Genomic DNA, 25,706 nt, shown 5'->3' on the forward strand with positions numbered 1-25,706 from the left:
CGAGATCTTGCCTGCGGGGCCGATGGTCTTCATGCTGCTGAGCGCGGCGGCGGGCGAGAGCTTCTTCGATGCAAATCGGCCGCAGCAATGCAGTCGCTGTGGACTCTTTTTTTACACTCAGCTTGGCTTTAGCTTCACGCCACCTGCTGCGGGCTATGCACCTCTAGGCTATGACGTCACGCGCACTTGGCTCACATTCCCCAGCGTTCACGCTGTCAGCGCGGTCGCTGTGGTGCAGTCATCCCGGTGTTTACCGTCCAGGTGTTTAGCTGTCTGTGTGCTCACCGCGGCTGGTCTGTGCGGTCTGTGCGGACCGCTGGTCTGTGCGGTCACCTACGGCACACGCTGAAAGTCCGCACAAAGCGGGATCCCTATAACACCTCTCACTGTAAAAACAGCGAACAAATGAGCACATGCGTAAAGAAAATATTGGCGGCCCATGCCCAGCTACGTCATGTGCTCGCAATGGTTCTCACGCTGCCGCCACGTCGCCTGACGTCACCAGTCAACGCTCGGTCATTGTTGCTTCGCTGGCGTTGGTTCAGCTTGTGGCAATCAGCGCTGCCACAAGGTTACAGCTCGAGCTCGAGCTACGAAGAAAGGGACTCGTTTCAATTTTCAAACCGAGTTTGTGCTCCGACAAACATTCGGAAGTCGACGTAGGCAACTCCGAAGCGTTTACCAACTGGCTAAATTCCAGAACTATTTCGTAGTCAAAAAATCAGATCTCGCATTTTTCAAGGATTTCATGGCGGAAGGTCTTTAGCAGCCGGAGATACGGGCGCATAGCGTAGCCGGTGTTCACGTCTTGTAGGGTGTTGACAGCGGGCGCTCCTGGCGAGGAAAATTCAGTCTTTTAGCAAGGACCTCCTCGGCTCGGAAGGTGATTTTTGGTTTTCCATGGGCGTAGAGCTGTTTTTGAGGCTACAGGTGAGTGTACAGTACATGGGGTGTAGGCGTCAGCCGGCAACACAATCAGTTTATGACACTCCAGCATCAGTGTCTCGGAATAAATGGCAGTTTGTTCTAGACTCAAAGATTCGCATAAAATACCAAATGGGCATCATCGAAGTTTGCTTGAGAAAACGGCCATGGCCATGACACCTGAATTCAATTGAATGTCCCTTTATTGCTTATTAAAGCTGATTTTCAATAGTAGATATTTTTTACTAGAACACCGTAATGAGACAATATAGGCCTATTTAAGCTAAGCTTCAGTTTTTTTATGCATATTTAATTAAAAAAGAACGTCCTAGCAACGAGTATATATAACGACGCGACCTTTTTGCGTTTGCGATTTCGCCACTCTAAGATGTCCTCAGGCTTGAATAAAAAGTAGCATAAGAAGAAGCGGGACTCTCCTAGGGCTGAAAGTTAGGAAGGTTGGGATAAGGAAACTTACCTTCGTAGGTACTGATGGCTGACGGAGGCGACCCTGAGGATCTCCTCCTGCAGACGAGCACCATGATGGCTACAGTCACAGCCATCAGGACGATGATGGAGCAGCAAATTGGCACGATGATGGAAAGGCTGCGGTAGCGAGGAGTGCTGCTCTCGCGTCCGGCCTCTGATATCTTGTCCGGCTCCAGCGGACCTAAAAGCGAAACGATACAGCCCATCAATTCTTACTAGGTGGCCTCCTTTCTGCGATTTTTCAGTTTTATAGTATATCTAAAGTTTCATTCTGCATCTGACATTTCAGAAAGATTAACTTCTTTCCTTTGCAGTCTATGTCTTCGTACTTCTGAGTCTGCTTTCCAATTTTTTTCTTGGTTCTTTTGGTTAGTACTAAAATAATTTTTATGCCGTCTACAGCATGTGGTAGAGAATAAAGCAGCGAAATTTTGAGCAGAAGGTGAGGTATACTCACTGCCTGCGATCGTGAGAGTGGCGGCGGTGTACTCGGCCTTGGTTGACCCGGCGCTGTTATAGGCGACCGCCAGCAGCTGGTACCAGGTGCCGGGGACCAGGTCGGCAACCGGCACCACGTCCCTGTCTGGAAGCACCCGCGACGACAGCAGCGTCCAGTCCGGCTCATCGCGTGGCCGGTACTGGACGAAGAAATGGCTGATGGGGCAGCCGCCATCGCGCCACGCGGCCAGCACAAGGCCCAGACTGGTCACGTTGGGGACCACAGCCGCCTTCGGGGAAGGGGCCTGGGGCACTGCGAGTGCCAAAGGCAGGAATGGAAGGATATTTTTTAATCGTATAAAAGACCGACTGCAGCGCTGCTCATGGTCGATTATGCATATGAGCCTTAAATATATGCTAGCCGTTGATATATGCTACTGATATAGAATGATTACCCATTAAAGGTAACCCTGCTTGTATGGGTCGTTCCAATCCATGCGATGTCCGTAAAAACCAAAACACATTTTTTTGTTCAAATAGTTTCTGTAAGTGGCGCCTGCTAGCCTTTAACCGAAATACACTGGCTCAAGCTGAGCGAATGAGTACTGCATATAAAATTGCACCATCAGGTTTTCATGTAATAACCACTCTGCTAAGTGGCGGCCTAACACGTTAATACAATCCCCGCAAAACATGCAGATGAAAGCTCATGGGTAGGTACGAATTTACCGGAAAACATGAAATAATAATTATAGCCTACGTTGTTCTCAACGGTACTGAAGGTGTTATGATCAAGAGATAACGCTTGCTTTTGTAGCCTAACACAACTTAGGTTAATGTGATAAGGCCCCATCTGAGATGGCGATCTGCAATCTGTAGAGGTTACCTTCGGTTCACGTTCCGTGGCTTTGAGGAAACAATACAAGGTCATAGGCTGTTTTCTTTTTATTCAGTGTGCAGTTTTTTTTTAAAAAAGAAGCGTTAGCTCTTATTCATCACGTTTCTCGATTTCTTGGGGTCTGCTACCAGCTCCCTTCGGCGTGAAATTTTTGAAGACCGAGGAATTCAAGTTGGCGGGCCTGAAATTAAATGAGTATAACAACTAAATTTGTGATTGATTTCTGACGTTATTAGTATATCGAATTGGTGGTTGACTGGTGATGTCACTGATTTTGTGACGTGATAATTAAATAGTTTCGTGCCTATGTTTAATCGCGTATAACTCACTAAATAATGAGGTCTTCATAAAACGAATTAGATATATAAAATCCTCTAGATGAGTATAACACGTTAGATACCAATAGTAACTAATGACGTTAATCTTTGGTTACAGTTAAGCTTAAATTTAAATAACCGGTGACGTCACGATTTAACCAATGTTATGTTCGTAACGGGCTTGATGAGTAGAACATGTTAGACACCAATATCGCGAAATTTGGTTAATATTTTGTTATGGTTAGGCTTAATATGGCGGCCGTGACGTCAGCACTGGGCAGCTCACAAGGCGGTAGGCGCCCGCTCGCTGTGAGGTATGGAAACGTAGCCTAATCACGTGGTAATACATCGCATGGGCGATAGATGGCGCTAACAAACAGATAACGCTCGTTACTTCAACGTCTTCCAGACGGTGGCGTCATAATTTTTTATACCTCTCCGTAAACTGGCGTTTAGACGCTTAGCTCCAAAAGTAATAATTGAGAAAACAGCTTTCTGCGACCAATTGTTTTTCACATCTACGTACACAGCGTACACAGGAGAACCAACCCCCGCGACGTCTACCACAAACGACCGCTGGGAGGTCAAGAATTTGCTTGGAACACATAATGAACTGCGAAACTACCTTTCTGAAAAAAAAATAAAAACGCAGACGGATATCCCACGCTGCTTTCAAGGAAAAAAGTGGAAGATTATTTTTCAGCCTATTTATGTCGCTGTATGCTGTACGTCATTGCTATGGCGAACACCTTGAAAGCTTTGTGGGGACATCGATTACAAACCTGTGCCCTCCGTCTTGACCTGCAGGAGTTCTTCGGGTTCGCTACGTCCGTTTCGGTTGAAACTGAGCACAGACAAAGAGTAGGCAGTCCCGCACTGCAGACCTTCAAACAGGTACGCTCGCTTGTCGGGACCAAGGGAGACCTCGCTCCATTCAATGCCTTCGTGGGTCCGGTAGCGGGCCACGTACCCTGGTTCGAAAGAGAAGCATATCATCGAAGGCTTTATTTTGTGAACTATACGGGATTATAGAAGTCTCTCGGGAAGCTTACTGCGGAAAGAGCAAAGAACGACGACGAGACGGGACAAGAGCGAACTTTGAACACCGCGGATTTATTGTAGACCAGGGATTTATTGCTACTGGTCTGCAATAAATCCGCTGTGTTGAAAGTTAACTCTTGTCCCCTCTCGTCACCGCCTTTCGTTCTTCCTGCGCTATGCTTCTCCTGTTGCAATGAGTTCATGTTGCAAGCTGTCCAGCGTATCGCTTCATTGATTTTGTTAAGCAGTTGCAGTGCTATATTTTGCGCCGTCATTCCCCTGAGGTAATAAAGTAGCCTTGGCATTGAGACATGTTTTTCTGTGAAATTCACAATTATACACGGAGGGTTGTTGCCTTTCAATGGCGAATAAATTTTAAACTGAATTCAAGTCTCACATTGCGAAATTTTGTTTTCCGAAGTGTATTGTTTTCTTTTCGTGTTCACCTCTTGCGTTCTTTGCTTGTATTTTTTGATGATTGCCATGTATCAGGCTCCTCCCGCTTAGGCCTATGCGCTGGCCCGCAGGGTCTCTACGTAAATAAATATATCTGTTAATGCCGTTAGTTTCACTCCAAAAACTGTTCCTCACTTTCTAATGCTCTCGAGGCGTAGGCTTTGGTGTTGTTCTAAGTAATCTTCTTCCGTCGGGCTTTCTGTACCGCCTTCATCGTCTTCAGAGCTTCACTTACCCTCTATGGCCTCTTTCGTCTCGTCCTGCGGTGTCCAGCTGACTTCAATGGAGTCGGTCGTAGTGGCTGTTACGGTCACTACTGGTGGAAGCGGCGGATCTACAGGCAAGGACAGAGTGCCTTGTTAACAGAACGTTTTAAGGCGTACTTATGGAGTCTTTACAAAGATTTACATTTTGCAGTGCTCAAGATGTTGGCTTACCAGCACGTTGGTGAAAGGAAGCATTTCACGTTCAGTAGATCCCTCATGACATTCACGACGTTTTTTGAATAGGAAATTGATTGCCCTATTCTTCAATCAGCAGCCTATAACTTAATAAACGTGAAATTTGTGCAACCATATTTGAGAAAGTAAGGAGCATTTATTTCTAAACCAGAAAGACTGCGCCTGTACATAGATCTTAGGTTTTTATGTTCTTCAAATGCACACGACGGTGAAATAATTAATCAGATATAAGCACAGAAGCGAAAATAAAAGCGCTGATCAGAATTAGGTTCGTGATCCGTTTATTAGAAAGCTTCGGAACAAGTTCGTTGGCCATTTCGTCGCAACTTTATATCTACCTCCTTGGGTTTACATACTGATATTGCGCATTTAAATAATTTCAGTTGTGTAGTTACTAAATGGAAACGAAAAATATCAGAGACATATTTCACAACATTAAGAAATAGGTATCAAAGCGACGCTTTCCAATTAAAACCGGTGGCAGTGTATTTGCGAGCCAACGGTATCAGATCGATGTTGCGGCTTACCTTAAAAAAAAAAAAGCACTGTTATCGAAGTACTGATGCAAAAATATGAGTGGCAGGTAGTGTTGAACGTAATGCTGCATTTGCATATCGGAATAAGGCTTTCATTTTACACTACAGTAGTTCTCATAAATGGCGTCACCAAGTGTACATATTACGTTGCATTAATGAGGCCCAAAGAAAGTTTCTTTGTAAGTAAAGTGAAAGAAAGCGTTAATTTACTGATACCCGACCAGGGCGAACCTGCTAGACGGCTTTAGGAATCAGTGTCTATTACTGATGTCATTAAGAAATGAGTTCGAAACCGCGAATTCCGCCACAGAATGTAAACACAAATGTGGTTATGTGCCTTGTCACAGCTAAAAAGTATCAGTGTGAAATATTGCTGCATTGAATAACTATAGCAGCTTTGCAAGGAATTACACTAGAGGGTTGGGGTGCCGGGAGGACAACAGATTCAACTATCAACAACTCGCAGGTACATTCCACATGAAGCATACATGAAAAAAAAGCATCATGAGGCGTGACAGGAAAACAAGAACGCGAGAATTCTAGTCAATACAAAAAAGAAAGATACAGAACAGCAAAACGAAATATAGCAATGTGGTGTCTTGCACAGCAAACACGCAAGTATATAAGTACAAGGTAGGCGAAAAGTCCGTAATTCACAGCGATCTATTCCGTGATTTACATCGAGAACAGCCAAAAAAACAATGTCCACCGGGTCTCATTATTTTTAAAGAAGAATAAAAAGTGTCGCTGGAAGGAAGGAAGCGGCAGGCAAGCGATTCCTTTTCCGAATCGTGAAATGTGAGAATCGTTCAACGCTGGAAAGCGTCGAAAGCAGAAGTAAATAACAAAAACGGTTTTTATCTACATGAGCCAGCGTACAAATCGACCTAACCCAATCACATTAGAAAATGAATTTAATGCATGAAATGAGGCCAAAGAAAATTGAGTACATTCAAGTGAAAATATAAAGAAAAGAGCGCGCCGCGCAGTGCCTCAAATACTTCTGAAACGCAACTTCTACATCAGTACAGCGGACGATGCCGCTATATATACACATCTAGCCTGCTTGGACAGGGATTTTTTCAGTTTACTCACCTTGCTCGTGTGTCTGCACCATGATCTCGTCAGACAGGGGTCCCGCCCCCTTCTCGTTGTAGGCCTGCACGACCACCGCGTAAGCAGTGGCCCGCTGCAGGTTGTCCACCACACAGCGGGTCAGTGTGCTGCCCCCGCTGCCCGTGGGGGAGGCACCGGGTGAGCCGGTGATTGTCTTGAAGACGTACGGCTCGGTCGAGCCGTGCACTCGGTAGCCCACGTAGTAGCCCTGGATGTCGCCGTACTGCAGGTGCACGGGGGGAGGCTGGAATAATGCGATAAGGAGTGGAGATGTAAATTAAAAGCTGATCAGTACCCGAATGCGAAATCGGCAGCACACGTCGAATGCATATTAGTGCGTATTTAGTGCGTATTGAATGCGAAGATAATGACCGTAACTCCTAATATCCTCGAAATTGGCATATCTCATGCCAGTTATACGAGAATATCTTTGACAAATTCTGCGCATATTAGAATACTGACAATCAAGAATTCATGTACTGCGAGACATATTAGAAAAGAGTACTAGTGCAATCAGTCCTGATAAATAAATCCGGTGATCAGGAGGAAAAAACAAGAAGATAATCTTTTCGGATCAAAAGCCGTTACAGAGCACAGAAGAATCCTCTTGTCAAGGTAAGTTGTTGGGCGAGTTGGAATTTTTATTTTGGAGTCGGAATAGTTATGGAATCCTCTTGAACTAATCAGCGAGGATGTCTTTAACCACTAACATGATTGTGGCCGTCTAAAATATATATTATATAACCACTGCTCGTCTCACCTTCCATGACACTTCAACTTTTCTGGAGCTGACAGCCGTCACCTTGACGCTCTGGGGAGGTGTCGCAGGAACTGCATGTCCGGCAATAATAATTAGAACTGCTACAAATACGGAAGTATTTTCATTTCGCGGATTAGAAAGTGGACATCACCATTTTTCATAAGATTTAAAACTATGTTTTCAAGTGCAGGGAAAAGTTGTTTATTTATTATTCTTTGTTTTTGGGAGAGAGAGCAGTAGTTGATAGGTAATGTTTATTCAGACAACACTGTCTCGGGAGCAGGGACAAAAGGCAGATGTGATCTGCCTTATGGGGCCCAAGCAACCGTCGCACAGCTCAAATAGGCTGCGAAAGGAACCAGAAATTCGTGCACTTATTACATAGAGAACGCACTTTCTCCATTGTTCGCTTTGCTTTAAAAGTAAGCAATGAGGAAAGTGCATACTTTTGTAATGACTAAATTATACACTGAATAACTAGTTACAAGTTATGACTGAAGTCATAAATGCAAGAAAAGTTACACAGTCAACGAAACAGCAGGAACAAAGAATATTTTAATCAACAACCTATGGTTGCCTTCCCATCCTATATTAAAGACGAATATGATGGGCTTACGACAACATATATCTGTTTCACCTGAATTCTTTTATCCTTACGCTGCAACAGTATCTTCAAGAGTTTTTACTCTTGCCTTGCACGGGGATAAAATTAACAGCACTGCACTTTCTTTCTTAATTTCAAACGATTTTAAGTAACTACGCCAAAGATTTTTATGTCAGTGGAAGGTATCTTATTTTAAAACGTTAAAATAGAGAAACTTGGAGAAAAATTCTTAAAGGCAAGAAAAATATTAATAGTGTCGCGGGCCGCAGTTGAACTAAGCGACAATTGAGGCATGCTTAAATGCAGCCAGCAATGCTGCACAGCACATGACTAAAAACCTTTAGCACATAACGGCAAGACTGAGCTCACCTTCCCCGTCGGTGATGACGGTAAGCGCGTCGCTGGGAGGCCCGATGCCGATCGCGTTCTCGGCGAGCACGCGGAAGTTGTATTCGGTGAGCGGGTGCAAGTCCTGCACCGTCACTTGGCTCTGGTCCGCCTCGGCCACCATCTCGCTGAGCTGCTTATCCCAAGACTCTGCGCATTTGCGGATAGGCAGAAAGGGCGCAGGCTTCCATGTGTTTTTCAACACTCTGCGGGCACCGAAATAGCCTACAGCTAATACAGTTGGTTTCTCTCACACAGTGGCTGATAACTCAGTGGCTGAACAGATCCTTAACAAAGCATACTGAGGTTGCCAGTTTGAGCATAATAGCGGATGTTCAACTGCTATTGAACGAAACTGATTGATAGGTTTATAGGTCTAGGGGACTTCTTTTGCTCTGCATTTGTTTGGTCAACACGTCGTATATTTTGGAGCCAAGATTCTGTATTTTTTTCGCATAAAAAATATTCAAATACCACGTGTTTCATCGGAGATATAACCGAGATTTTCAAAAATACGAAGCGTCCTAGCTCTGTGAAACCAACTGAGGGTGGTTCAGAGTCTCAGGGCCTAGTGTGAATTATTTTTCTCTTTGAAAGCTAATTCATTAGGAAAGATAATTAGCTTACTTTTTATTTATTGACTTGAAGAATAAAGTGTCAAAACACATGTTTTGACACTGTTGACTCACATCTCTGCCTCATTGCGCACGAAAAGACTCTTCGGAGAGAGCACCGAAAAACAAAAACGTAATTTGCTCTCTAAGGCGCGTCTTGGGACATTGAATTGGCACCGTTTTCACGTGCAAGCGTTTTTTTTTTTGTTGTGCGAGTTATGTTTTAGGGCCGGCTAAAATTTACTTGCATGAAGGTTAACCTGGTGAAAATGTTCCAATGCGCCGTTTTTTAAGGCAATCTGCCACTTGTGTACAGACACTTTGTTCCTTGAGACACTAATTAAAACGTTTACGATACAGTCTTTAAAATCAACATTGTATGGAAGATGAAAAATGCCGCATATTAGGCCAGGCATATCCCAACAGATTTAAGTTAGTTACACCGTGTTAGTACACTATGGGATTTTAACCGAACCAGGATATTGCGTGTTTTTAAATGCTTGGTCAGATTTCCTACGAACACCTGGCATTCACGTTTTTTATTCTTCGCAGTGCCCTTGTCTTATTTGGAAAGGGATCTACAGTTGCCCAGTCGTTGTTTCAGACAACGTAAATATACTTCCTTCCAAAGCGAAAACTTTGCACAAATATTGCTTCTCTCGTGCTTTTAATGCCGTGAAGATAATTTTTACGGTTTTCACCAAGCCCTGTTACAAACTACAAAAGCCCATAGCATCTAGTATTAAACATATAGGCGTACCTATGCTCCTCTTGTACTGCACGATGTATTTGGCGATGGGTGAATTGCCGTCGTTCGGGCTTTTCCAAAGTATGGTGACAGATCGGCTCAGCACATTCAGTGCCTCTGGCCTGGGAGGCTCATCGGGCCTGTCTTGGAGAAAAAGAAGAATATGATGGCGGGAAACTATGCTCACAGTTTGCAGACTATATCGTATAGATGCAAGACTTATGCATTCACGTGGGCAAGGATTAAAGCAAAAAGAGAGGAAAACAAAAGTATGAAGGAACAGCACCAGAAAGGCAAGAATATGATGGTGTGCTAGTGTCTGAAAATGTTTTGATGTGTTTGATGCCATGCCGAACATTCGAAGGCGATGTGTTTCTTACACACGCGGCACGGTAGTGTCTAGAAGAAGCGTGCTAGCGACTAATACGTGATGATCAATACAAGGTGAGCGTTGGGATGCTGTGTTTACAATGCCGAGACAGTTAGCGAGATTCCAGCTCAAAGGCAAACCCGATCTTTGCCAAGTCCAGCGCTGCTGCTTGCATTTGATCGTACAAAGCCTTTATGCCTCTGAAACAGCTCTATTTGCAGCTCAGCTTATAATACGTATACAGGCCTTAGAGAGGAGTTGCATGCCATGCAGTTTTGCGACGAAGATAACCAACAGCAAGACGCTGGAAAGTTATTGAGACTCAAATGATGTGTTTGTTTCTAACAAGCTGTTACATCTTCTATGTGCACCAGCGACGCTACCAAGCTAGGCGCTGTTAGTGAATATTCGCGCGACATGCGGATAGAGCACGTTAGGTACTGATGATAGGTGCGCATCAAAATAGGAGTGCAGTTGGAAAGAGCCCTCTAGCGATTTCAGCTGTGACCGCCGGACACCCTTTAAAGACCTCACATGATATTTCAGCTTGAATGAATTCACCCCAGCAGGGAAAGACCCTAGGCGTACAGTCCAAGTTTTTTACGCTACCTCGTTTTCAACGCACTCGAAATATCAGGGATTTTCCGAAGCACTCCGGATTAACGAACGAATTATAATGAGGCATACCTTGTATGGAGAGATGGGTGACCTGTTCGTCGTGACCGTAGGCGTTTGACACCTCGCACTTTACCGTGCCGGTGTCGTTCTTCTCGGCGAGGAGAATCATGAGCTCCGACCAGGGAGCCTCCTCTCGAGAGTGGTCCCTGATGCTGTACCTGTGGGCGGAAGAAACGCGATGCACGTAAACGGTGTGACTGGAATCGCATGCTTGGTGGGAGCACTGAGACTGTTGCCAACAGAGCGATGAGGGCTTTCAGTGGAATTTCTCAAGGTGTCTGGCTCTTCCGGTCTTTCTTTAAAAAGACTTACGATGGTGCTGGCGAACTGAAAGCGCAAAATCACGTGGGCATCGGAGCAGGGAGATTAGGAAGTTCATGGGAACGTTGCTCTATCGTGCTGCCCGCAATCGTTTCTCTTTGAAAATACATGTCTAAAATGAATTTCACGCGATTTGGATGAGGATGGCAAGGATCTGGTAATTATGAAGTCAGCAGACATAGGGCCGTTTCATCGTGTGCAATGTGAAGACTTTATACGTAAAATCGAACATCCTAGGACACTTTCGCAAATATAACTAGAATAAGGTGCACTGATATTAACAATCAAGTTCAGCTTGGATAAAAAAATAGCTAAGCAACACTTCATTTAAATATTCAAAGAATGGAGTAAAATTTTTGAGACTAGGGCGTTACCCTTCACAATAGTTCTGCATTCATTATTCTTATGTGAATCAGCTTGCTGGTTGTAGTCGTCTTGGTACTTGACAAGAAAATTATAGCATGGTCGGTGCCCGTTGCCAATAGGCATTTGCTGTGCATTCCTTCCTCTCCCGCTTTCTGTGAAGAACTCATATCTACAAATATCAGCAAGAGAAATAGCAGAAGAATTTTTAAAAGTGTCATTAACGGCACATGGGTAAGTGAATAATCTGGTATCAAACAGCACTGAAATGGCGCGCGTAATTTTTTATGAAGTCAATGTTAGGAGTCAGGAAGAGCATCAAGCATAGATGAACGTTACCTTGGATTTGAAAAGGCCTTAATGGGCTTGTTGTCCTTGGACCAAAAGAAACTGATGGGTTCGTCCCCAGTGGCTTCGCAGCGAAGTTTTACCATCTGTCCTCTGCCCGCCATGTGAGACATGAAGCGTTGCCGTACCTTGGCCGGAGCTGAAGGAAACGAAGAGCACCATAGCTTCTACTTTTTTACACAATGCAACCTGTAGTAATTTAAATAGTTCTGAAATAACAGACTATATCATATGTTCTTCCGAATAAACGCATAATTTTAGTTCGGCACCTTAAACCGCTCTTCCTGTTTAAAATTACAGCGTTTATTGTTTAGTACTATTGGTGCAGGCGGACAAGTTTGAACATAAGCAACAAAACTACTGACCACGAATATTCAAATCATTTGTTAATTATCGGCCACACTTGACACGCTAAACATTCACTCGTATCCGGGTTACCTTGAAATCGCTACTGCAGTTCAAGTGTAGATGCTGAAATTTGGGCAACATGGTGCGCAGTCACATTGTCTAAACAGCGCAACAAGGACGGGTTTCCGTTTCGTTCTGTCCTTTTTGCGTGGTTGAGGAAATATAATACGTACCAGATCATCAAAATTTTAGCTTTACTCGGAGTGATGTCCATTTAAGTTGCCTCTAACATGTGAACCCCTTGTATGTGTTTTCATTTACTCTGGATTTTCTTGCGCAGGTGTAGGGGCTGTATGTACATTTTAATGTAAAAGCCCTAATCCGGGGTCTTTAAACTACGTTAAGTATATAACTGTTCCTTCTAAACCAGCCCCACGGAGCTCATGTGCACAACGGTGCATAGTGACAACCTGACCACAACGTGATGCTGCTCACCGTGAACGTTGACCTGCACCACAGTGTAGAGCGGAAGCCCGACGCCATTTGATGCCTCGCACATGTATCCTCCCGCATCAGAGGTGTCCACCTCTTGGATAACCAGTGAACCATTCACTAGCGCTTGCATGCGCGAACTGCTGATTACTGTCCGGAATTCGGTGCTTTGAAGACCTGGAACAAATAAGGGAGTATTTTTTTCAGAACGGAATGATAGTCGTATTCTGTCATACAGTTTAGAGATATTGCTTTTCCTTCATGCTGACGTTGTACGTGCAGCTGGCATTGAATATATACCGCTCCTTGCATCATGCACCAAAAACTATATGGCGAATGGCAATAAACTGCACAGATACAGTGAAAGGCTCTAGCTTAACGCAGGGCAATGTAATAAATAATTGATACCGGATGTGCCCCACATTCAAAAGCGCATACGCCGGCTGATTTAAAAAAGTGACATGTAATTTCCCACATGAGTAATCGTACGCGGCTTATCTTTAAAGCTTTGCCATCATAAAGACGTGACAAAAAGGCCAAACAAAGTGATATAAAAAGTATGCATCATTATATTAGATGCAATTGTGAAATGCTTGAAGAGTAAGTTATTTTGTGCACCATAGTCTCCGCTGATGTTGCGTAATCTTAAAACACTAATACTTACGGCACTTTCTATCAATATTCGAAAGTAATCGAAAAACACCAATTTATCATTGGGAAGTAATCTGGAGAAACATATTAAGATTATTATAATGCAGCGGCGCCGAAACAAGGTTAGACAATGCAGTGATATATTTTGTTTTCTGTTTCCAGGTGCGCTAAGTTGAGACCGCCGCGGTGGCTCAGGGTTATGGCACTCGGCTGCTGACTTGAAAGACAGGGGCCCAATCTCAGCCACGGCAGTCCAATTTCAATGGAGGAGAAATTCTTGAGACCCGAGTACCGTGTGATGTCAGTTCACGTTAAAGAACCCCAGGAGGTCGAAATTTCTGGAGCCGTTCACCACGGCGTCCCTCATACACTGAGTCACTTTGGGACGTTAAGCAACCATAAACCATATACCAGATGCGCGAAAAATATATATATATATCATTAGGCAAGCATACGAAAAAATACGGCAAAAGAAAAACCTTCAAACCTGCCGACTTCTTCCAACGAACCCTGGGTTCCGGGGTGCCATCTGCTTGGCAGTCTAGGACAACGCGTTCGCCTGTTGTCACGGTTGCGTCGGTAGGCTCTAGCCGCCATCTTGGTGGAGCTGAAAGCCAGCAAAGCAAAGGAAAGTACATGAATTAAACGCGCCATCTTTACTAATTTAGCTTGTGCATAGCTTGTCAGGGTAATTTTTAGAGAGCCTTTCATCTAATAAGGCGAACAAAAGGGTCAGTAGGTTGATCATGATCGAAGTTGCGTGCTACTTGCGATACAGAACACAAATAGACAGAAAGACGCGCACTACTGTGCATCAGTGGCACAGATCGTCCTGTTCATTTGTGTGTTGTCATAAAAATTTCGCTTACATTTCATTCACAATATGTCTTTTAATAACGACGCAAATTGTCTTCGCAATTTGGTATAGTATATTTAACTGTCATATAATTTTCTGTTGTCATTTTGAACTTAACAGAGTTGTAGCCACCCTCTTATATTCGATTTTCGGCAACTGGAGGCCTTTTTTGTTCCCGTTTATGTTATATGTTCTGATTCGAAAGCTTAGAACCTGTGATCAGAGTACTTAAAATGTCGTTTTCGTTCATTTAAACACTCATGAATACAAGCGTAGATCAATAAAACACCGAAAATCTCCTTAAGAAAGATAGAAAAATAAGGCATAAACTTGGCTTAAGAATTAGTTTCTCCACAAAAAAACAGTGCCGGCTCTACCCTTTCTATTCGTAGCTGTACTGTGACAATGCACAATAAAAGCGACAAACTAGCACTTATTCTACTGATTGTAATTGATCATTGCGATATATGACAGTGGTTAAGACTCGGAGGCATTCGGCTGAGGCAAGAACAGTGCGCCGCATGATACTACTGACCATAAACTACTAGCGGCGCCGAGTAGTTGACCGCAGCGGCCTCATTGGCGGCAAGACAGGTGTACACGGCCGTGTGCTCCTCCCGCAGTGACTTGAACACCAGTGTGGAGATGAAGTCGTCCACGTGGCCGAAGGAGACTCCGTCCCTGCCAGGGGCGGACTCCAGTGGCACTCCGTCACGCAGCCAGGACAACCGGATAGGGGCATCCCCCTCTGGCACGCTGCACGTGACACTGGCACGGGAGCCCAGCTGAGGCTTCTCGGGGAACGAGAAGGGCGTGATCGAAGGGGGCACTGCACACGCAATAAGGTGAGGGTGGGGACGAAGGGGAAAGTAGAAGGATACAAAACGGCGCCTTTTAATTATGTCTGGGAAATAATTCAATCCGGCGCAAAGGAAGAACGGAGGGGGGAGCAAGCCCCAAAAAGTAAAAATTGATATCGTCGCAAAGAACAGCAAGAAAATGTGGACAGGTGCCTCATATGCCCAGCTCAATGTTGGTTTGCTTTCTCAACAAAGGTCGGAAGCTGGTGGACTGTGGCATCATACTTTTGGTCTTCGGCATCTTTTTGAACTTAGGATATTCTTTTCTTAAGCGGAAACTGGAAATTGTGGACCAACATTGTATGTCGTTCAAAACAGATATTGAGTCCTGTGAAAAGGACGTCAGGTTAGTTTCATTCTTTTTTCCGCCCCTTCGAGCAGTGATGGAGTCCTTCAACGATATACTGATTCCATTAAATCAGTCGTACTCCCTTTGAGTCTCCGATAGTTCTTTACGGATTCTTGTGAAGAAAAGCCCAAACCCTTTCCTGTAAAGCGTGCTCTGTTTAGCAATGACCTGAGATAGGCAAAGCCAGCTTTACAGTATTGAGGAACGTTTTCATTTGTTTTCTAAGAAAGCCTCGGAGTGCGCATTATGTAGCGATATTCTGTGATGATAGAAATTGGTTATATAAGTATTGTAACCAAAACAAATTGAAAATATTTTAATTGCTACCAAATAAGAAAAACAAGATAAGAAAATTTAGCGGCTTCTTAGCCCGAGTATGCCCAAAACATCTTCTGTAAAGCGTGCTCTGTTTAGCAATGGCGTGAAATAGACAAAGCCAGCTTTACAGTAATGAGGAAAGTTTTTATTCGTTTTCCAAGAAAGCCTTCGAGTGCGCATTAAGCAGAGATATTCTGTGATGATAGATATTGGTTATATAAGTATTGTAACTAAAACAAAATTGCAAATATTTTAATTTCTACCAAATAAGAAAAACAAGATATGAAAATTCAGCAGCTTGGAAGCCTTAGTATCATATTGTTCAGATCCGGTGTTGCTAACAGCGCTACTTCTTGCAGATGGTGGGAAAGGGGCGCCAAATAGTCAATAAGACAGAACCCAAAAAATTGCATAGAATGTAGCACTGCTCCTTCGGTCGTGGCAGAGGGAACCTTGGAGCATCAGTGCCTTCCAGACAAAGAAACGTTGACCGCATATAATGATATTTCAAAATATCAAAAAGTATCAGGTGCAATTTTGAAGTACCAGCAGCACACAAAGAGTATGAACGGGAGCAAAAAAAATAGAACCTCGTCTTAACATTGCCGACAGAGTTGGTATAAATATTTGACAAGACATAAAAGTTGAGCACCTAGCGATTATAAAATAAAGACTCGCAACTCAGTATAGCCCAATCGGATAGCACCGCGCGCTCACCGAGTACCCTGAGGTGTAGGTGGTTCCTGGCCTCGGCGCCATGTTCGTTGCGCACAGTGCACGAATATCGCCCCTCGTCGTCCTTGCGGCTCACAGTCTCCAGCACCAGAGATCCGTTCTGGTAGGGCATCACGCGCTTGCTGCTCGGCAGGCTCTTGCCGTCTGTGCCACCAGGAACGAGAAGTACCGAGGATGTTTTCGAAATAATTTTTAAAAGCTCGTAATGCGTCCTTTGACTTTTGCACGGCAGCCTCAAAGCAGCAAGACTGTCACTCTTTTTCTTCGTGGGAAGGGAAATGCAGCAAAGAGGTAAAATAGGGGGGGAGGCAGGGTGGATTTTTTTTTTGATTAAGCAAACAATGTTGTTTTTTCAATGCGCAGGACAAGTGGTGTCAGCATTCCCACCCCACCGTTCATTTCGTCTAATATTAGTCCACGGTATATGGGCGCAGTTTGAAAGGAAATGTTATTGGTATGTAAAACATTCTTTACTAAATTAATTATTTACTAGAGAGAATATATTTGCAAACAGTGCGCTATCAAAGCGTTAAAATCCACATATGCATCTGTACAAACAAGTAAAAGAACCAGACAAACCAAACGCTGATTGGTTGCCTATGCCTACATAGCACACGCGGCAGCGTTATATTGTAGTTTTAGTAGAGGAATGCTTAACAATATAGCATTTCATTCTTTTAAAGGCCAGAAAATAAAATAACTTCCTTTGAGCTGTGGGCGTTTTTCTACACTGAGATCTGTAAAATAGCAACTGATTTCGTCTTGTCGCTATTGAGTAAGATCTTGATTCCGGCCTATAGGTTTCTACCAGGTCTCTTTAACATAAAATATCACAATATACCTCTCGACAATTTTTTGTCAGTACAGAAAAAAGGACAAAGTCGACACACGCCCTGTCTCCTTACTCAACGTGATGTGGTCCTCAGTGGCACTTAACAGCATCCTGTTAAAACACAGTAAGTTTGTTTTACTAGATATTTGATGTGTATTTATAACCTTACTGCAATTTTCCAACACTAGAGAATCAAGATGAAAAAAACCTTTTTGATTATTACAAATTGTTTAATCCCGTCTAGTTAGAAGAAGTTACCATACATGGCGCCGGATACACCCGTGACGGAGCGCAACACCCTCGCAGCGAGAAAAAGTAAGACAGGCGTCGTGCAAACAATAAATTGGCAGTGGGGCTCAGTTACAGACCCTACCTCCCTCCTTCTTTCTCTTGCTTTCTCTAACAGTCAAAAAAAGATCGCCAGCTATAATGGCTACTCTGTGCATTCATGTCACCTGAACATCTAACTCACCTTTCCTCCAGACCACCCTGGTCACTGGGTATCCGGAGTAGGGGCAGTGAAGCGCCGCCCTGCGGCCGGCCACCACAGTACGGTTGTGCATGGCATGCACTGCGGGCGGCCCCAGCACGTTGAGGCGGCCTGAGTGGGCGTCAGCTCCGTGCTCGTTGGACGCCTCGCAGCGGTACGCGCCGCCATCTTCGGGCCGCACCCGCGTAATGTTCACGAAGCTGATCACAGAGCCGTCACGGCTCACGTAGTCACCGACGCGAACCTGCCACGAGCACCACAGCCGCGCAACGCCTTTTAACAAGATTCTCTTCGAGCAGCGCTGCTCTGTATTAGTCCGTAAGTAAAAACAAAACCCTTCATTGCAAGGACTAACTAGTACGCACTTTACCAAATAGCTCGAGAACCTGCCAGCTTTTGTACTCCACGTGGCTTTAAATTCGAAGCTGATCCTTACCTTTGTTTTTCTTTCCAATTTCTCTGCCTCAGGTAGAAAGGAATAGGAGTCAATCAAGCACTTACTCGGGTGCCCTTCTTCCTCGAAGGAAAACAAACAATTCCTGTGCGCACAATTTGGCGTAATTGCGAAAGATGCTGTGGCGGCCGATAGAGGTAGGCCCATATAAAGATACCCATAGAATACAGGAAAACACACTCCTCCCAACAAGGGAGTACTCGAGCTCGCATGCACAGCATTTTTTTTATCCATTTCCTCCTCGCTTCTTCACTTTGGCCCTTCGCTTCTGAAGTAATGCAAAAAAACAGTGCATCATGTATTGTGTTGTCGTGAAAGATTTACGTGCATTTCGTACAGAACGCTCAAAAAGGGCGACGATATACCATTCACTTCTCTTCCAAAAGTTTGTAGCTTTTTTTTTCAAAAGGGGCCACAAATTGTGGGTTAGGGCGTGGCATGAACCGAAAACCTGCGATAAACAGTCGCCATACGTACTGCCGCCCGCAAACTTGTAACGGATGCTCAAACTCGTGACTTAGATTGATATTCACTGTTGTATTGACTGTTTTTGGCAACTGTGACCCGTCAAGCTTCACCGCCTTTTATCGCAGTGCTCTTGAAAGAAATAAAAGCTCAAAAACGGATTTGCGACACAGATCGCTCCTGGGTCCAGCACCATGCTAAGGTGGTTGCAGGGTCCCTGCTATCGTCCGCTGCTGCAGCTACATCGGTCAGCATGGTCGAGAATTCAGTGGTCCGCTGGGCGGAGTCATTCTTATTCAGAGCTATGTGATGGAACATTTGTTTTTAAGTTAGCGTGCGGCGTTAGGTTAATACAGCTGTGCCACACCACACTTCCGAAGGGGAACGATAGGAGCATGGTAAGAAAGAAAGAAAAACAAGCTATCAAAGTACACGCTTATGCAGCCCGAGTTCAAGACGGTTTAGCCGCTACCAAAATCATAGATCGCTGAAATGGTCCAAAAGCGATGTCTCTAAAGTGCTATATGGGCGTCACAGACAGTGGTCGCCACAAACAAAAGGTTGAAATTGATTTTAAGGGCGGCGCGAAAAAAAGAGGGGCAAAGAAGGCAGATGCGAACAATGGGACCGGTGCCGTGTCATTGTTCCTACCACTTTTGATCTGTCTTTAGAATTAATTTCAGTTGCGAAGCAATTAACACAAACCAAAGTACTAGATACTCTAACACACAACTGCGTAAGGAAGAGTTTCTTTGGCTAAACTGTAATGCATGAAGATCGCCAGTGGCGCAATCGCAAGAGTGTCAGGCTGTCTCCGCCTGCGAAAGTAACGATGCACTACATACCTCGAGGGAAAACCCTATATTATGACGAAAGATTGCTCCATTAGCATCAGACCCGGGGAAAGCAAGCTCAGCGAAATAAACTATAGAAATATAAAGCACGCAACGGCAAAGCGTTTTAAATTATTTTTAAACAGTGTATCCCCGGTGAACACCGAAACAGACTGTGCCTCCTGCTCCGCTGTGCCCCCCATAATACCTCTAGTTATCTCCGCGCTCCGTCACATTAGAAAACTCTCCCTTCGTGAGAATAAGTTCGTGCACGTTAATAATAAAATAGCTGTTACAAGTTCTTCGCAAAAAAGCTCTTAGTCCAAAGCTCTGTGGCGTGGCACTGTCAGCTGGTTGTCGACTCACCACTGACTGGCTTCAGAGCGGCTGTTGGTTGGCTGCGGCTTACAGTCCTTCTGATGATGGCTTATGTAAGCTAATCCGACGCGGACATAGTTGCAGGGCAAGACTGTGCGCTAGTGGGCGCACGCACCTTGGCGGTCCAACGCAACACAATGCACCAATTTGCGCAGGCTTCATCGCTGCAGCGAGAGCAGCGTACAGGGGACAATATGGACGAAGGAACCACGCAGAAATATTCGACTGCTTTTCTCATTGTGGCTTGAGGTTTCACTCATTCCTTCCCATTATCCGCTTGCACCTTTTTTATTGTACACACGGCAACACAACTACACGCCCAGACTTGAAAGTGGAAACGAGCCGATGAGTCGAACATGCTGGCAATTATGTGGATCCGTCCCCTGCTGTTCTTAGGCGCATCCATTGGCAGCGGTGGTTTTCAATCAGTGATCACACCCGCGTACGCATTGGCTCAAACGACTACAGAATGACATACAGCATGTTATGCCAAACGATAGATGACGGCCGCGAACAAGGCACCCATAAATGATGCAACGCTACCCAATGCAAAAACCTCAAAACGTCTCCACCCTAAAATGTTCTTAGCAGCGCCGAGCGTTCACTCTTAGTGGGAGCACCCAAGTCACCATGCCATGTGCTGACGCTTTACGACTGCGCTGTTTAGTTCGGGTCTTCCTCGGATGGCTGATCATGCCACGAATGCTCAATGTGCGCCATTTCTGTGAATATGCTAAGGGAGTGTTTTTAAGGCGTGTTAGCAAATCGAGGTATTCCCCCAACCACTTGTCAGCCTTGTGCTCATTGACACTGTGTTATCTTATTCTTTTGCAAGGTGTGCGTTTTCCTTTACTTAACGTGGTATTTTTAAGGGTTTCGTTGAGAGCACAGTACGGTGTCGGCGACTTCTTGTCGAGAAAATCAGGGTTGGTTCAGAGGTTTGTGATCTCAAAACCACACAGAACCCAGAACAATCAGACAGAACAACAGTGGCTACATCACTCAACAAATAATCATTGCGCTACTGGGTGGTTATCGTATTCCACCGCCGGTACATAGTGCCTCTGAAGAAAAAAAATACGATAGCGCAGAAAAAAAAAATATCGAGCGGGAACTCGAGCCACCACTTCTTGGCTCGTGAGCGTGGCGTTCAACCCCTCAACCACTGAGAAACGTCCGTTAAACTTGTTAAAAGAGAGGTCTTGTTTGTCTTGTGTTAAATAAAAATTATGAAATTAAAATAAATGGAAAACTAAATCAAATAAACGGACGAGCAAAAGCCATGTCTGCAGAGTGATATGCAAAAGGAACTCGGAAATTTATACAATCCGATGCTTAAGTTAGGCTTCGCTCCCCATGAACAGGAGACTCGTTGCCGATGCCGGGCCTAGTTGGCAATAGAAGTCTCGTCTATACCTGGTTTGCCGAAGCCCATACGCGGCTCCCAGACTGTGAGGAGTTCCCACTATTTCTTCGTAGATTTATAGCGTTTTCTTCTTTATGCAGGTTAAAATTGTTTCTAATTATTAGGTTGCTAAGTCAGTCAGGTTTAATTGCATTCAAATTTTATTCATTGTCAATTCAGAAGCAATGCTGTAGCTTTTCTTAAAGAAATAATTGGGTTGAGTGCGAGATTGCGAGCAGCATGAAGACCCAGCAAACCGCTTTTTACAAGCCACTAATAATTTTTTGCCTAAACAAAGTGGTTGAGACCGAACGTAGTATGCATGTGGAGGGAAGTGTACGAATGCCATATTTTAATACATGTTCTCATTTGACTGTTTCGGTGCTTCGAAAATTTGGCGTCACAAGAATATTTGGTTTGATGGCGCTTTACAGTTTATATCTTCAGCTCAAAGAAACTGCGCTGTCTCTGTCTCGATAGAACCATTTTTAACACTACAAACACGAACAAGGAAGTAGAAGAGATATTTATGAAAAACAAAATTCCTATAAACATTATGAGAGCCAATACATGCACTTAAGACAGATCAGGTAGCCCCGCTCTCACCCTGCTGGAGTCTTGAACCTGGACGTCGTACACAGACCACGTAATCTGGGGCAGTGGTGTTCCAGTGGCTGCGCATCGCAGTGACACTGGTTCGTCTCTGCGAACCACGGAGTCCTCAAAATGGGACACCAGGACTGGCGGTTCGGCTGCACAAATGTGCCGCAAGATAGCGCTGCCTTTTTCACTCTTTTTCAAAAGAACACATGCGGTGAATTATTCCACACCCATCACCAACACAACGCAAACAGGACTAGAATCACAAACGAGGTGGAGCCGACATAAAGCCTAGTCATTCGTTTGGCGAGAATTTAAAGCTGTGTCCCATCATTAGACATTTTTCTTATTCTCTGGGGGAAATGAACAACGACAACAAAAGCAGGCTTTTGATGAATAGTGGGACATTTTACGAGCTGCCAACACTCAATTCTCTCCTCGTAGGCCTCAAACTTCATTTTGTGGTGTCATTCACAAATGTGGCTAATAAACAAGGCTTACCGGAATGCAGAATATATGCCAGAGATTAACAGTTAAATAATGTTTCCATTTTTATTTGTATCGCCGTGAGGTAAGACACATAAATGAAAAAAATTGAACAATAAAACAGTTCCAGTAGTGTTGTTCATTTTCATCACGAAGAAATTCAACATGACATTTCGACTCTTTCGATACTCGTGTATCTTATTTGTAATTGAAAAAGGTTTGAATGCACGTTTTTGGCTCTGCTCCTCTTTTCATGCGTATTATTCACCTTCGCTTACGCTCAAACAGACACATCGTTCGTTTCGCCTCCTGTAACTACCGCATATGCAGGAATCTACCGGGGTACCTCAGCGGCAATGTAATTTTACTAATATTCACGGGGACTTAGATTCAATAATAATTAATGAAGGTGGTATCGTTCCGATGTCTCTCACAATGAATTTATTAATAGACCCTTTTTGGCTTTGCTCACTGAAGTCCACTCATTACACAATATAGACGTGCCGAACCCTGGCTTGTCGCCAAAGCTTGTTTCAACCTACAACGCTACCCGACACCAAAATGGTCTCGACATGCACGTACACTTGACGTGGACGTAGGCATGCGCCTGGGCGGAGTCCCTCTCGTTGGAAGCGTGGCACTGGTAGACTCCCGAGTCGTCACTCTGCGCCGCCTGGATCCGCAACGCGTAACGGTTGAGCATGAGCACGCGTCGGGAGAGCGTAGATCCGCCGTCGCTGCTTGACGTGGATCCTGAGGCTGCAGCGCTTGGACCAGTGATTGGATGTCCGTTTTTGGACCACGTGACTGAGCGCACGGGGAACCCGGAAACACTGCAGTTCAGTGTCATCGAGTCTCCGGAACGGACCTCCCGCGTCCTGGGCCACATCTGTACCTCCAGAGGCTCTGCAGGGAAAGATTGCCTCGAGATTGATGAATTCAAGGACGCAGACTTGACTGTTTGGCCGGTAATTCTGAACTATATTGACGTTATCGACGGGCATACTTCAGCAACTTTTCCAAGTTTCCGAGATATAATATTTATTACTGCCACTCTTTCCTTCAACATGTAAGAATTAAAACTTGTGAGAGGTCTTTATTTGGCAGCGTAAACTTCGTGAGGTAACCATACCGTTTACACTGCGTGAAGCATGCCTTGCGATAGTCTTGTTTTTTTATTGCACGTTTCACGGTTAGCTTAACCAAACTATCGTGAGCTGCTGCTGGTGGAAGATGGGAGGAACAATAGCTATTAATTTTCGCTTAAGGCTCTAACCTGGAGAGCCAAGCGAAGAAACAACATGAAAAGGTGCCGTTTGCGAGAACAACCTCTTCAAAATGGCACAATTGCTGTCTTGTTCATACTGCCAAATGCTGACAGAAGTATGCCATTCAAATTTATGCATCTGACTTTATCGATGCCTTTCTTTAATGCAAATTTAATAACTGTATCATTAAATGTATAAAAGTGAAGGAATTTTTTAATGTTTTTTTTTTCACTTCTCAACATCAGAAAAACAACCTTTCATATATAGGAGGCTACACAGTACATGGTAAACAAAAAAAGGTATAACTAGAGGACCAGTAACGCGCAAGGATCGTTATCCCTCCCATCTGGCATTTGCATTGGTGGAAAAAAAAGGGAGGGGGGGTGCAATGAGTGCGCAAAGAGAATAAGACCAATGGGGTTTTAAATTCACTTACGGTGCTAGATTTGAATTTTTCTCTGAATGTAGTAAAAACAAATACGCCCAAGTAAAAGGGCCCCGTTTTTATATAAGTGCAAAGGAGACACATTCTGTAGTTAATAAAACAAACATGCGTATTAATTAGAAAAAAAGGGAATATAGATAACAAATAACGCTGATAAAGGTTATGCACTTTTTCCTGTTTATTTTTGCATGCTATAACATAGTTTTATTTCTTGTCTCTTTCCTTTTTTTTTCTTGTCCCCAAAAGTTTTCAATTAAACAGCTTTCAGTTTTTCTATCCCACTGGGACCAGTAGCGTATGACGTTTCATTAGCGGTGAACACAGTTAATTTGGACGCTTTTTTCTTAATTTCATGCGAAACAAAATTAATTACACCCTTCCGCACTGTTTCTTCCATAATTGCAGCCGTTTTCCCGCGGAGTTATCGATTTTTTTCCCCGGTGCACATATAATTCTCTAAAGGCTGCGATTCCCTGGCCACATTAGGAAGTCCCACAACATTTAGTGCAAAATCGCGACTTCGCAAGCAGTCCCAAAAAAGGCGATAATTGTCTGAAGCCTCTCAGAAACCTGCAGAATATTGCCGCGACTGGGTTTCAAACCTGCGGTGACGCCAACACATCAGCTTTACTGGCCACTGCATGAGAGCAGTGTGCTATCGCCACAACCAATCTTGCATCGTGTTAAAATGGCATAGTTTAGTGCTGTGCATTGCACGTCGTCGTCTTCATCAACTTCCATCCGTGCGCAAAAAGGCACTATTAGCCTTCTATATCGCAAAATCCTCAGGTGGACGTGAAGCCTCTGAGACAATCACGAAAGAAAAGCAAACGCGCATAACTGGCTCTCTGGGTCAGTGGACACCACATTCGCTCTTTGAGCTACCCAGCGGAAATTGCAGAGAGATGTGTGCTGCTGCATGCGCTGGTAGGAACACGGCACTGACACAAAAAGCATTGGCCTTGACTACATTGTCGCAGAAACGCGGCACTTGAGCAATAGCCCGCCGGCGTTCATTTTATAATTTGGCAATAATAATGAAAAACTCAGACTCAGTTGATGTAGAGGAGAAGAGTAACGTGGTAACAGTTTGCTCCGAGTTGGATAGCGCGTCCGGGCATTCGTGCAACAACAGATGGCTGTGGTGTCTCTGCGCAAGAGCCTGCTTTCGCACAATTTATCGTGCTTAGTAATGCTGAAACGCCATCAATCGTTTTTTTTTTGTTGCGGTATCTTTTAGACTATGCATGTTGGAAAGACTCCCAGTAGACTGCCTTACAGGGAAGAATTTCTCACTTTAGATTCTTTGTCAAGAACGCTATTTCTTGCTTCCTATAAGTTCAAGTTATGAAACTTAGGAGGCTTTTATGCTTTTTTCACAGAATTTCAAAGTTCTACTAAGTGCTTTCGCCGGCTTAACTATGCACACTGACCTACGCAATATCCTAGATCTAAAACCGTTCCGTAGGCATACACGGTCTTTTGAAACACGTGACTCTTCGCAACACAAGCTCAAAAAGACCAATTTTGGTATGCTAACGAGCTTTCGCTTTATTCAGTATTATGCATGAT

At 44.3% G+C, this 25,706-nt stretch overlaps 1 protein-coding gene across 1 annotated transcript in view; it reads right to left on the bottom strand.

The window, feature by feature from the left end:
* Window positions 1–25,706, bottom strand: part of LOC144128366 (cell adhesion molecule Dscam1-like) — a 221,703-nt gene that overhangs the window by 16,146 nt on the left and 179,851 nt on the right. Inside the window, exons 7-23 of the mRNA XM_077661725.1 lie at window positions 23,004–23,327; window positions 21,942–22,087; window positions 17,783–18,044; window positions 16,461–16,622; window positions 14,752–15,045; window positions 13,848–13,967; window positions 12,713–12,886; window positions 11,861–12,008; window positions 10,847–10,995; window positions 9,802–9,933; window positions 8,410–8,577; window positions 7,437–7,507; window positions 6,656–6,920; window positions 4,799–4,897; window positions 3,849–4,037; window positions 1,871–2,164; window positions 1,403–1,594 (exon numbers count right to left, since the gene is read on the bottom strand). Coding sequence (XP_077517851.1) covers window positions 1,403–1,594; window positions 1,871–2,164; window positions 3,849–4,037; window positions 4,799–4,897; window positions 6,656–6,920; window positions 7,437–7,507; window positions 8,410–8,577; window positions 9,802–9,933; window positions 10,847–10,995; window positions 11,861–12,008; window positions 12,713–12,886; window positions 13,848–13,967; window positions 14,752–15,045; window positions 16,461–16,622; window positions 17,783–18,044; window positions 21,942–22,087; window positions 23,004–23,327 — 3,189 coding nt within the window. The remainder of the gene's footprint in view (window positions 1–1,402; window positions 1,595–1,870; window positions 2,165–3,848; window positions 4,038–4,798; window positions 4,898–6,655; window positions 6,921–7,436; window positions 7,508–8,409; window positions 8,578–9,801; window positions 9,934–10,846; window positions 10,996–11,860; window positions 12,009–12,712; window positions 12,887–13,847; window positions 13,968–14,751; window positions 15,046–16,460; window positions 16,623–17,782; window positions 18,045–21,941; window positions 22,088–23,003; window positions 23,328–25,706) is intronic.

The sequence above is a fragment of the Amblyomma americanum genome, chromosome 4 (genome assembly GCF_052857255.1).
Source record: "Amblyomma americanum isolate KBUSLIRL-KWMA chromosome 4, ASM5285725v1, whole genome shotgun sequence".
Taxonomy (NCBI): domain Eukaryota; kingdom Metazoa; phylum Arthropoda; class Arachnida; order Ixodida; family Ixodidae; genus Amblyomma; species Amblyomma americanum.